Source organism: Cherax quadricarinatus, chromosome 22 (genome assembly GCF_038502225.1).
Source record: "Cherax quadricarinatus isolate ZL_2023a chromosome 22, ASM3850222v1, whole genome shotgun sequence".
Lineage (NCBI taxonomy): Eukaryota > Metazoa > Arthropoda > Malacostraca > Decapoda > Parastacidae > Cherax > Cherax quadricarinatus.
Window position 1 is genome coordinate 23,633,074 of NC_091313.1, and position 13,849 is coordinate 23,646,922.

Sequence of the window (13,849 nt, forward strand, 5' to 3'; positions counted from 1 at the left end):
TTATTATTAATATTATTATTATTATTATTATTATTATTATTATTATTATTATTATTATTATTATTATTATTATTAAATTACCTATAATTCATAACCTCTCAAGGGAGGTGCCTTGACGCTGGTGGGGAGCTCATGATCTAGGGAATTAGATATGTGCTCCAGTTTCCTAAAATGAGCCTGAATACCTTCCATACCCCCCCACCTGCGTTGTATAATCCTACGGGTTTAGCGCTCCCCATGATTATAATAACTATGATAATATCATTCATAAAAGTTTATCTCTTCATCAGTGGGTGCCTTACTCCAAGGTAGTGGAACAAGATAATGGAAAAATCAAGATAGAGGGACCAATGGATCTGGTTCTCGACATTTTTGCAAAAATTATTAATTTTGAGTAAGTATCTGCGACTAAAGTTGTGTGTGTGTGTGTGTGTGTGTGTGTGTGTGTGTGTGTGTGTACTCACCTAGTTGTACTCACCTAGTTGAGGTTGCGGGGGTCGAGTCCGAGCTCCTGGCCCCGCCTCTTCACTGATCGCTACTAGGTCACTCTCTCTGAGCCGTGAGCTTTATCATACCTCTGCTTAAAGCTATGTATGGATCCTGCCTCCACTACATCGCTTCCCAAACTATTCCACTTACTGACTACTCTGTGGCTGAAGAAATACTTCCTAACATCTCTGTCATTCATCTGTGTCTTCAACTTCCAGCTGTGTTCCCTTGTTACTGTGTCCAATCTCTGGAACATCCTGTCTTTGTCCACCTTGTCAATTCCTCTCAGCATTTTGTATGTCGTTATCATGCCCCCCCTATCTCTCCTGTCCTCCAGTGTCGTCAGGTTGATTTCCCTTAACCTCTCCTCGTAGGACATACCTCTTAGCTCTAAAACTAGTCTTGTTGCAAACCTTTGCACTTTCTCTAGTTTCTTTACGTGCTTGGCTAGGTGTGGGTTCCAAACTGGTGCCGCATACTCCAATATGGGCCTAACGTACACTGTGTACAGGGTCCTGAACGATTCCTTATTAAGATGTCGGAATGCTGTTCTGAGGTTTGCTAGGCGCCCATATGCTGCAGCAGTTATTTGATTGATGTGCGCTTCAGGAGATGTGCCTGGTGTTATACTCACCCCAAGATCTTTTTCCTTGAGTGAGATTTGTAGTCTCTGGCCCCCTAGACTGTACTCCGTCTGCGGTCTTCTTTGCCCTTCCCCAATCTTCATGACTTTGCACTTGGTGGGATTGAACTCCAGGAGCCAATTGCTGGACCAGGTCTGCAGCCTGTCCAGATCCCTTTGTAGTTCTGCCTGGTCTTCAATCGAGTGAATTCTTCTCATCAACTTCACGTCATCTGCAAACAGGGACACCTCAGAGACTATTCCTTCCGTCATGTCGTTCACAAATACCAGAAACAGCACTGGTCCTAGGACTGACCCCTGTGGGACCCCGCTGGTCACAGGTGCCCACTCTGACACCTCGCCACGTACCATGACTCGCTGCTGTCTTCCCGACAAGTATTCCCTGATCCATTGTAGTGCCTTCCCTGTTATCCCTGCTTGGTCTTCCAGTTTTTGCACCAATCTCTTGTGTGGAACTGTGTCAAACGCCTTCTTGCAGTCCAAGAATATGCAATCCACCCACCCCTCTCTCTCTTGTCTTACTGCTGTCACCATGTCATAGAACTCCAGTAGGTTTGTGACACAGGATTTCCCGTCCCTGAAACCATGTTGGCTGCTTTTGATGAGATCATTCCTTTCTAGGTGTTCCACCACTCTTCCCCTGATAATCTTCTCCATGATTTTGCATACTATACATGTCAGTGACACTGGTCTGTAGTTTAATGCTTAACGTCTGTCTCCTTTTTTAAAGATTGGGACTACATTTGCTGTCTTCCATGCCTCAGGCAATCTCCCTGTTTCGATAGATGTATTGAATATTGTTGTTAGAGGTACACATAGCGCCTCTGCTCCCTCTCTCAATACCCATGGGGAGATGTTATCTGGCCCCATTGCCTTTGAGGTATCTAGCTCACTCAGAAGCCTCTTCACTTCTTCCTCGGTTGTGTGCACTGTGTCCAGCACATGGTGGTGTGCCCCACCTCTCCGTCTTTCTGGAGCCCCTTCTGTCTCCTTTGTGAACACTTTTTTGAATCTCTTGTTGAGTTCCTCACATACTTCACGGTCATTTCTTGTTGTCTCTCCTCCTTCCTTCCTTAGCCTGATTACCTGGTCCTTGACTGTTGTTTTCCTCCTGATGTGGCTGTACAACAGTTTCGGGTCAGATTTGGCTTTCGCTGCTATGTCATTTTCATATTGTCTTTGGGTCTCCCTTCTTATCTGTGCATATTCGTTTCTGGCTCTACGACTGCTCTCCTTATTCTCCTGGGTCCTTTGCCTTCTATATTTCTTCCATTCCCTAGCACACTTGTTTTTTGCCTCCCTGCACCTTTGGGTAAACCATGGGCTCATGGGTACAAACCTCTCCTCAGCCTCCTTGCATTTTGTGTGTGTGTGTGTGTCTGTGTGTCTGTGTGTCTACGTGTCTGTGTGTATGTGTCTGTGCGTATGTGTGTGTGTGTGTGTGTGTGTGTGTGTGTGTGTGTGTGTGTGTGTGTGTGTGTGTGTGTGTGTGCGTGTGTGAGTGTGTGTGTGTGTGTGTGTGTGTGTGTGTGTGTGTGTGTGTGTGTGCCTGTGAGAAAATATTTCACTGCAATAATCGTTTCGCACAAAATACACACTTTTACACACACACACACACACACACACACACACACACACACACACACCAGCAAGACTGGATCTAGTATTCACCTTGAGTAGTGCAGATATTGAGCACATCACATATGAAAGACCCCTTGGGGCCAGAGATCATGTGGTTTTAAGCTTCGAATACACTGTAGAGCTACAAGTGGAGGGGGAAGCAGGAAGGCCAGGGCAAATGAAGCCAAACTACAAGAAAGGGGACTACACGGGAATGAGGAACTTCCTGAAAGGGGTTCAGTGGGACAGAGAACTGGCAAGGAAGCCAATTAATGAAATGATTTAATATGTAACAACCATGTTCAAGGAGGCTGAGGAGAGGTTTGGCTGAGGAGAGGTTTGTACCCAAGGGTAACAGGAATAATGAAAAAGCCAGGATGAGCCCATGATTCCCCCAAAGGTGCAGGGAGGCAAAAACCAAGTGTGCTAGGGAATGGAAGAAATATAGAAGGCAAAGGACCCAGGCGAATAAGGACAACAGTCGTAGAGCCAGAAATGAATATGCACAGATAAGAAGGGAGGCCCAACGACAATGTGAAAACGACATAGCAGCGAAAGCCAAATCTGACCCGAAACTTCTATACAGCCACATCAGGAGGAAAACAACAGTCAAGGACCAGATAATTAGGCTAAGGAAGGAAGGAGGAGAGACAACAAGAAATGACCATGAAGTATGTGAGGAATTCAACAAGAGATTCAAAGAAGTGTTCACAGAGGAGACAGAAGGGGCTCCAGAAAGACGGAGAGGTGGGGTACACCAGCAAGTGCTGGACACAGTACACACAACCGAGGAAGAAGTGAAGAGGCTTCTGAGTGAGCTAGATACCTCAAAGGCAATGGGGCCGGATAACATCTCTCCATGGGTCCTGAGAGAGGGAGCAGAGGCGCTATGTGTACCCCTAACAACAATATTCAATACATCTATCGAAACAGGGAGATTGCCTGAGGCATGGAAGACAGCAAATGTAGTTTCAATCTTTAAAAATGGAGACAGACATGAAACACTAAACTACAGACCAGTGTCACTGACTTGTATAGTATGACGTGAAGTTGAAAAGAAGAATTCATTCGATCGAAGACCAGGCAGAACTGCAAAGGGATCTGGACAGGCTGCAGACCTGGTCCAGCAATTGACTCCTGGAGTTCAACCCCACCAAGTGCAAAGTCATGAAGATTGGGGAAGGGCAAAGAAGACCGCAGTCGGAATGCAGTCTAGGGGGCCAGAGACTACAAACCTCACTCAAGGAAAAAGATCTTGGGGTGAGTATAACACCAGGCACATCTACTGAAGCTCACATCAACCAAATAACTGCTGCTGCATATGGGCGCCTAGCAAACCTCAGAACAGCATTCCGACATCTTAATAAGGAATCGTTCAGGATCCTGTACTCTGTGTACGTTAGGCCCATATTGGAGTATGCGGCACCAGTTTGGAACCCACACCTAGCCAAGCACGTAAAGAAACTAGAGAAAGTGCAAAGGTTTGCAACAAGACTAGTCCCAGAGCTAAGAGGTATGTCCTACAAGGAGAGGTTAAGGGAAATCAACCTGACGACACTGGAGGACAGGAAAGTTAGGGGAGACGTGATAACGACATACAAACTACTGAGAGGAATTGACAAGGTGGACAAAGACAGGATGTTCCAGAGATGGGACACGGCAACAAGGACACAGTTGGAAGTTGAAGACACAGATGAATCACAGAGATGTTAGGAAGTATTTCTTCAGCCACAGATTAGTCAGGAGGTGGAATAGTTTGGGAAGCGATGTGGTGGAGGCAGGATCCATACATAGCTTTAAGCAGAGGTATAATAAAGCTCACGGTTCAGGGAGAGTGACCTAGTAGCGACTAGTGAAGAGGCGGGGCCAGGAGCTTGGACTCGACCCCTGCAACCTCAACTAGGTGAGTACAACTAGGTGAGTACACACACACACACACACACACACACACACACACACACACACACACACACACACACACACACACACACTGCCACTCACCATCACGGAGTGTAGTATCTCCTTCACTCACAATCAGCATCAGAATATATTCCCCTACACATAAAACTCTCCCTCCACTACCATAATACAACAGTATCGAAATATCTTTTTCTACTTTTCTACGGATACATCAACATACTGCCGACAGTATTAAACAAAAGACACAGCCGAATAGAAGGCATTGATTGCATCAATGTTTGTCTCTAAGTAGATTACAGAAGGGGCAACGTTGACACAATAAATGCTTATTTTGCGAGCCTTCTGCTTTACTATTTTTGCCTCATATGCTTAGATAATACACGTGAAGAATTAAACACATGCAACATGTGGGAATCTTTGTTTTTAGACGTTTCGTCATCCAGTAACTTTGTCAATACAAGAAGAGCACTCTGGCACTCTTCACCAATTGCAAGGCTGAGGGACTTATTATCTCATTATTTGTATATAGTTCTACAGTCTTCACATTATGTCCTTGTATTGATAAAACAAGTGGATGGTTAAAGTCTACAAATAAAGATTTCCAGATGTTGTACATGTGACTAATTTTTCGTCTTGTCGTTATTATATACTATTCATATACAGTGATAATACACGACTGTCTTCAAGCTAGACAGACAGTTTTTCTTAGCAGTTACCTTCACTGTGGACTTAAAAGTCTTTTGCTGTCTCTCGCATGTACTCTCCTGTACTCCCATGTACTGCCATGTACCCCCCATGTACTGCCAAGTACTTGTGTCGTTTCACTGATGCCTTTTTCTTCATCAGGTACGAGTTGGTACTAGCCCCTGAGAATCTTTGGGGAGGTCCTCTGCGTAATGGCTCCTGGACTGGTATGCTGGGTATGCTCCAGCGAAACGTAAGTATGAAGAAGACTCTAAGAACCTAAAAAAAATCTTACAGAAGTCTAAAAAAAAATTATTTGGCTTAATGCCATAAAAAATATTGAAAAAGAATGTTCTTTCTCATCCTTTAAATTTATTTCTCTTACCAGTGATTTCTTCCCCTATTCCTCATTTGCATTCCTTTAATAGGAAGGGGAGGGGTGTCTTTATCCTGTTGTAGGGCTCTTGATCCAAGATACTCGAGCTACAGTCTCCTTCCTTTCGTTCAGGCTGATAGTCTCTATTGTTCCTGATGCTGTATCACCCTCTATGAGTTAGGTTTTTCCTTTGATTACAGTAATAATGATTCTCAATTTCGACCTCGTATTCAATGCCTTAGACATTGATGTTGTTGCATCCACATTGTCTTGTGCAATCCTAAAAGAGGTACAGTAATTATTTAAGTGGCAATAATAATAAATAATAATATTATTATTATTATATTATTATTATTATTATTATTATTAATAATAATATAATAATAATAATATAATTATTATTATTATTATTATTATTATTATTATTATTATTATTATTATTATTATTATTATTATTATTGTTATTATTATCAATTCGAGAATAGCAATATTTCACAAATGATAATAATTCAGATATAGCTTTAGCTATATCTGAATTATTAGGTAGCAGTAAAAACAGTTTGACAGGTAGCTGAATGGGTGTGAGCTTGGCGTCTACTAGACCTGCTTAACATGGGCAGATGGGCCTGCTGCAGTGCTTCTTCATTCACATGTTCGTGAGTATTCCAAACTTTCGAGAAGAATCTCTGGATGGCGTTTCGGTCGGTCGTGGACCGTGATCAAGTCGCCGCGAAACGTCGTCTAATGAACAATTGCTCTGTTATAATTTATATTATGTTATCGTAGGAGGTGGAACTGGCCATCGCTCCGTTCTTCGTCACACCTGAAAGGGAGAGCGTGTGCGACTTCACGACGCCCGTATACAGTGATAGCCAAGCTATTCTTATGGTGCGGCCGGCTATCCAAAACGATATCTTCGCCTTCGTTAAACCCTTCACGCCCTCCGTAAGTAATTATTTTCTTTCAGTGTGCTTGTGCAATTAATTAATTGAGTTTTTTAGACTTTTTTGGTTAGTTTCGTATCGTGGGCAAACTACTTGACTCTCCGAGGACTGGTTTCTTGTACATTCATCACATCCTTCTCGTGAAATTTTCCTTCGTTCGGAATGTACTTAATAATTTTTGCAGATTAAGAAGATTTTAATAAGGTTGAACTATTTGGCCAATGATCTTTGCTGATTAGGCAATGATGACTAATTATACACAAATAGCCCAAGAAACAAAGATTGCCTTAGCAAAGATTAGTGTAATGACATTTATCTTCGAGAATTATCTACAGTGAGGCATTAGCTAACTGAAGCTGGTCTTCAGGTGTGGATGCTGCTGCTGCTGAGTATTTTGTCGGTTATAATCGCTCGAGGAAGCATGGATAGGTGTGAGGAGTGGATCTTCAAGCTGAACACCAGCAGCAGATGGTCCAAGGGAGCGATGTGGGCAGTGCAGGCACTCTCACAGGAAAGTGAGTCTTACCTAATGTTGTAACATTTGGGTTTCTCACCTTATGATGATAACCCGCTTCTCACACATCCAGTTTTAAGTGACAATATATTTTTCGTGAACTAGAGAAAAGCTTATTATTTTACAACTGTATATTTAACATTAGTACTAGTAACTTCCGGAAAATATATTTCTTAAAGGAAAGTAAACTCATCAATTATTTTGAAAGCTATGAAACTTAACCAAACTATCTATACTTTCCCTGAATTATCCTTAGAGAGCCAATTGCACTGACAAATTAACTGACGCTTGTTGACATTTCTTCCTCCCTCAGGCTCTGATTGGTTGCCCAAGAATGACGCAGGTCGTCTCGTTGTGACCACTTGGCTCCTGGCAGCCTTCGTGTTTATGACCTCTTACAGCGGAATTCTGACGGCCATGCTGACGGTTCCACGGGTCACCATCCCCATTGACTCCCTACCTGAGTTAGTGGCTCAGACTAAACTGCCCTGGCGATTAGAGGCGGGCTCAATGATGTATGCCTTCTTCGAGGTAATATTTAATATATATATATATATATATATATATATATATATATATATATATATATATATATATATATATATATATATATATATATTTATATATTTATATATATATGTGTTTGTGTGTGTGTGTGTATGTGTGTGTGTTTGTGCAAGACAAGCCATGGGAGATGGAGATCTTAAACACAAGTACTTTCACACCTCTCAGTGCGTCATCAAGAGCTGTGCAATCTTTCTACATGCTAGAAAAACGTGGTGACCTAACGCCCAACACATTTAATATATATAAAGGGATGGTATATGAGACTTGACTCCATCCGGTGGCTCCCAACTGCCCATTAGATTCACTAAAGCATACAAGGAACTCAGTGACGATCAGACCTTGCATCTCTCGAGAGGTAATAAATCCAATATTGTGTTATTTTAGATAAAGTTGAACTCTTAGGTAAAATGAACCATTTATTTAGTGATAATGAAACTTACAAACCGCATTGACCCGGTCAATAGCCATTTCAATAAACGTCTTAAAACGTTATTGAAGGGAAATTATGAACTAATTAAACACTTGTCAGCGAGGTTCGCAACTCTACCGTATCTTCATGGGTTGATCAAGACTTATAAACCAGGGAACCCAGTGCGTTCTATTATAAGTTCAGTTATCTCAGCAGAATATAACCTATCTAAATGATCGGTTCGTGAACATCGATATAACATATAACATCATGTTAAGTCCGTCAGGAACGTCGATATAATGTATAACATGATATTGCGCCCATGTGAACGTCGGCACAATGTATAACACGCTTAACTAATACTGCATAAAGGTATTGTAAGGTTATAGATACACAAGGCCAAATGGTTGCAATCACTGACTGCATTTGCATAGATATAGCATTAGTATCAAGGAAGTAGGCATGAGGATGGGGGATGCGTTCATTCACCCACATCACCGTATGTCTTCGGTTCAAGGTAAAACACCTAGCTCTGTTGGGTGCTTGATTCTTGTAGGATTGCGTGGTCCAGTGGGTTAGAGCGTCATGTGTGATTTTCACTCACCATCAGGCGGGCCAAAACGACATGGGTTCGAATCCTCGGCTAGTTGCAGTGTTTTATATATATATATATATATATATATATATATATATATATATATATATATATATATATATATATATATATTCAAAAGTTAAATTTCAAAACTCAAAAGTTTATGCTGCCAAGACGGTACAGTAGACTTGCAGGTTCATAATAATTGAACATAATCAACGATATATCACGCTATCGTGAAAGTAACAAATTGTGTAATAAGTTCCAATTTCGCACTTGCAAGTTCAAGACTTTACTGACTCTGGCCACAGATTTGTCAGTTCATTTTCATAAAGCTTTCCCCACGCCAGACGGAATACTTAGCTTAAACATCACAAGGAGATGATGCATCCATCACAAGGCGAGAGGTGAGTCATTTCTGTCTTTGTGATGGCTCGATCCTCCAGTTGTAAGTCCACGGCTGTATTCTCTTCTAGATTATAAAAGTGTATCTGTGTATTACACTGAGGCCCTTAATATAAGAGGCAAATCTGTGCGTTGCGCTGACTGACTACACCTTCGTTGAAATTGTCTTGCAGTTTTCTATCTGTTCTCCAGTTGTGTTGCGCACGTTCCACCGAATTCTCGTTCGTGCATTTCTGCATGTCTTGAATGGCACCACCTCTAAAATATATGTTACTGTATACTATGTTAATCTTGTTTAGGTTAACGTATATTTTTCTATAATTATGCATAATTAACCGACAGTAAAGATATATTTAGCACACGGCGTAAGTTTGCGTTGCTAGTAGCGTTAACAAAAAGCTGAAGGATGGGCTGAAAAGTTGAAGTGTAATGCGTCATACAGTTAATTCTTTCATAGGAGGCGGAGGACGAACTAGGTAAGAAGGTCTTCTCTGACAAGGCTGGAACCTTCCAAGACTGCTGGGCAGCTCGGCAAGACGTCGCGGAAGGCCACTTCGCAGCTATCTGCGACAGTACCACTATGATGAAAGCCATGTCCTGGGACTTTAGGTGAGGTGATCTCAACACAGTTTATGCTTCGGCGGCTCTTGATCTAAAGAGCTGGAGCAACTCTTCCTTTTCCCCAGGCGCTGCATGATCCTTACTAGTTTAACTCTTTCCCAAACAGTATAATAATTATAATAATAATAATAATAATAATAATAATAATAATAATAATAATAATAATAATAATAATAATAATAATAATAATAATAATAATAATAATAATAAAAGCTTTATTATATAGCCATTTTTTAAAATGCGTAATTTTGTTTCCCTTTCTTTAATGAGCAGCCAAAAATTGGAAAAATAAGTTAAATATGTATTAAAATAATGAATACAAAGTTCAGATTTTTTGACAAGTTCCACTTGTGAGAAAAAAGAGCAACTAGTTAATCAATAGGATTGCAACGCAATCCTAAAGAAACTGGCTAACCGAAAGTTCAGTATTGCAACACAATCCCAGGGTAGTTGGCTAACTAGCAGGTCACTGTTGCAGCACAACTGGGAAGTGCCATCTCTACATCTCCCGGGAGAAGGTCTATTCTAACGGAATTCTTGGAATCGCCTTCAAGACAAAGTCCAAGTACCTTCCCAAGGCTAATAAGATGTAAGTGGCGCACCTGACTAGCATAGCGCGATGCAGTTGAACTATGGCTAAGTTGTCAAGTGGTAAAAAGACACAGAGGAAAAGGAGGCCTTTATCAGAAACACGTTTCACTTGAAGTTTATCAAGTACTTGATAAAGCTTCGAGTAGGTGAAACGTCGTACTAATAAACGTCTTTTGCTGCTTGTGTAATTTTTTTACCCTGGTGTAATACACATGGAAGTAAAAGGAAATACATGGGAGTATGTGAACAAATATGATAAAATCGAAACATATAAAAGTGTATAGCAAATATAGATAGCGGGAGACATTGGTTACACTGAGACTGCCTGCTGAGAGAGGCTCACTACCTATACCGTCTTGATACGCAAGGATAATACGGCAGGTGATTGTATGTAAAATCAAGCCAAACGAGAATTCATAGAATTCGCTATTCCTCGGAGTATGTAGAATATCTGAAAGCATTAAGTGCGCAGCAGCGCAGAAATAGGCAGAAATAGGCAGAAATAGTACAGCTGCAGGAAGACAGTCTTTCTTGATTTTCAGTGACGGTCTAATTTATGTAGATATAATTGAAATAGCTAGATAATTATTATGTTGACCATTAATGATAACTGTGAATAAATTTTTGTACAAAAGCTTTTCCATATATAAACACTTTCAAGCTTATGAAACTGTTTGTACAAATTCATGTAAATACTTTTTAAGCTTTATGACAGACGGTAGCATTGAGTGAATTGGCTATTTTTTTATTCAGCATCAATATCAGCAAGATCTTGTCTAGTAACGGACACTTAGATCCAGCGGACAGCTTAATTAACGATGTTTTACCCACACACTGAGCTTTATCAAGTTACTGAATTGAGGTATCTCACCGGGTAGTCGATACAATGTGGTTAATAAAGGTATCTACTCCTCTTTGTCAGTGTTCACATACAATTACAGTTCCAAGATTGTGTCAAACGTGTCATTCTATCACATTGTTAATGGAATACAATACCTGCAGGTTGATGAATATGACGCACGTACAACACTCGGGTGTCTTCAATGATAAAATATTTCGTCAATGAAGATACCCAAGTATTGCACATATATCTTATTTGCAATCTTACGCTCCCACAGTCTTGCTCGACTAAAGGAGTCTGGACTCATGAACAAGTGGCTGGGGGAGCAGATTACAAACACCAGCCTCTGCCTCAGGCCTCCATCAGCAGATATTAAGGAGGGACTCTCGCCTCTAAGCTTCCAAACATTTTCTGGCTCGTTCCTTTTCCTAGCGTCAGGTAAGAAGACAGCACTGAGGTATTAATCTCTAGCTCAGGGAGTCATGCAAGAAGGCAGCACTGAGGTATTAATCTCTAGCTCAGGGAGTCATGCATGAAGGCAGCACTGAGGTATTAATCTCTAGCTCAGGAAGTCATGCAAGAAGGCAGCACTGTGGTATTAATCTCTAGCTCAGGAAGTCATGCAAGAAGGCACCACTGTGGTATTAATCTCTAACTCAGAAAGTCATACAAGAAGGCAGCACTGGGGTATTAATCTCTAGCTCAGGAAATCATGCAAGAAGGCACCACTGTGGTATTAATCTCTAACTCAGAAAGTCATGCAAGAAGGCAGCACTGTGGTATTAATCTCTAACTCAGAAAGTCATGCAAGAAGGCACCACTGTGGTATTAATCTCTAGCTCAGGAAGTCATGCAAGAAGGCAGCACTGTGGTATTAATCTCTAACTCAGAAAGTCATACAAGAAGGCAGCACTGTGGTATTAATCTCTAACTCAGAAAGTCATGCAAGAAGGCAGCACTGTGGTATTAATCTCTAACTCAGAAAGTCATGCAAGAAGGCACCACTGTGGTATTAATCTCTAGCTCAGGAAGTCATGCAAGAAGGCAGCACTGTGGTATTAATCTCTAACTCAGAAAGTCATACAAGAAGGCAGTACTGTGGTATTAATCTCTAACTCAGAAAGTCATGCAAGAAGGCAGCACTGTGGTATTAATCTCTAACTCAGAAAGTCATGCAAGAAGGCAGCACTGTGGTATTAATCTCTAACTCAGAAAGTCATGCAAGAAGGCAGCACTGAGGTATTAATCTCTAGCTCAGGAAGTCATGCAAGAAGGCAGCACTGTGGTATTAATCTCTAACTCAGAAAGTCATGCAAGAAGGCAGCACTGAGGTATTAATCTCTAGCTCAGGAAGTCATGCAAGAAGGCAGCACTGTGGTATTAATCTCTAACTCAGAAAGTCATGCAAGAAGGCACCACTGTGGTATTAATCTCTAACTCAGAAAGTCATGCAAGAAGGCAGCACTGTGGTATTAATCTCTAACTCAGAAAGTCATGCAAGAAGGCAGCACTGAGGTATTAATCTCTAGCTCAGGAAGTCATGCAAGAAGGCAGCACTGTGGTATTAATCTCTAACTCAGAAAGTCATGCAAGAAGGCAGCACTGAGGTATTAATCTCTAGCTCAGGAAGTCATGCAAGAAGGCAGCACTGTGGTATTAATCTCTAACTCAGAAAGTCATGCAAGAAGGCAGCACTGTGGTATTAATCTCTAATCAGAAGGACGTATTATTTTAAGGGCGCATCTCTGTGCTTCTTAGAAAATTATCTCGACCCGCACTGCGGGTTTAGAGCTCCTCCCCATGAGTCACTTAACAGGCCATTTAATTAAAAATTTATTATATGATGTTATATTAATTACTTTTATTTTGATATTTATTACTATACAAATAATGCTAACTTGATATTAGTTATACTGCAATAAAATTATTAAAAGAATTATGAACTCATTTTTATTATTGAAATAATGTTATATTATTAATAAAGTATTAATATAATAATAGATGTTGTCATATTAATAACTGTATAATAATAATAACAATAATAATAATAATAATAATAATAATAATAATAATAATAATAATAATAATAATAATGATGATAATAATAATAATAATAATAATAATTATTATTATTATTATTATTATTATTATTATTATTATTGCTATAATTATTATATTATTATTATCATTATTAATTTTATCATTATTATTATCATTACTTTTATTATGTATATATGTAGTTTTTTATGCAATTAATAAATATTGCAATTATTATTAATTATTAACCTAATTGTGATTATTCTAAAAAAGTAATTACCTTGATGAAAATACTTAATTAGTAATAACAAATATATTTCTTTTCAGGATTGGCTGTGAGTTCCCTTTGCTTTCTTGCTGAGCACCTGATGAAGTGTTGCACAGGAGAGTAGACGACGTCCATGTGCGTCTCATGATGCACACACGCACACACACACACACACACACACACACACACACACACACACACACACACACACACACACACACACACACACACACACACACACACACACACACACACATACTACGACCCACTCACTGTTCCCTCTGCCACCAACCCCCATATCACAAACCTCACCCCAACAGCTGTC

At 40.3% G+C, this 13,849-nt stretch overlaps 1 protein-coding gene across 1 annotated transcript in view; it reads left to right on the top strand.

The window, feature by feature from the left end:
• Positions 1 to 13,648, top strand: part of LOC128689860 (probable glutamate receptor) — a 15,642-nt gene extending 1,994 nt beyond the window's left edge. Inside the window, exons 2-10 of the mRNA XM_053778357.2 lie at positions 291 to 394; positions 5,519 to 5,609; positions 6,519 to 6,677; positions 7,044 to 7,191; positions 7,504 to 7,721; positions 9,624 to 9,775; positions 10,266 to 10,376; positions 11,497 to 11,657; positions 13,584 to 13,648. Coding sequence (XP_053634332.1) covers positions 351 to 394; positions 5,519 to 5,609; positions 6,519 to 6,677; positions 7,044 to 7,191; positions 7,504 to 7,721; positions 9,624 to 9,775; positions 10,266 to 10,376; positions 11,497 to 11,657; positions 13,584 to 13,648 — 1,149 coding nt within the window. The 5' untranslated portion in view covers positions 291 to 350. The remainder of the gene's footprint in view (positions 1 to 290; positions 395 to 5,518; positions 5,610 to 6,518; positions 6,678 to 7,043; positions 7,192 to 7,503; positions 7,722 to 9,623; positions 9,776 to 10,265; positions 10,377 to 11,496; positions 11,658 to 13,583) is intronic.
• Positions 13,649 to 13,849: the final 201 nt, after the last annotated feature.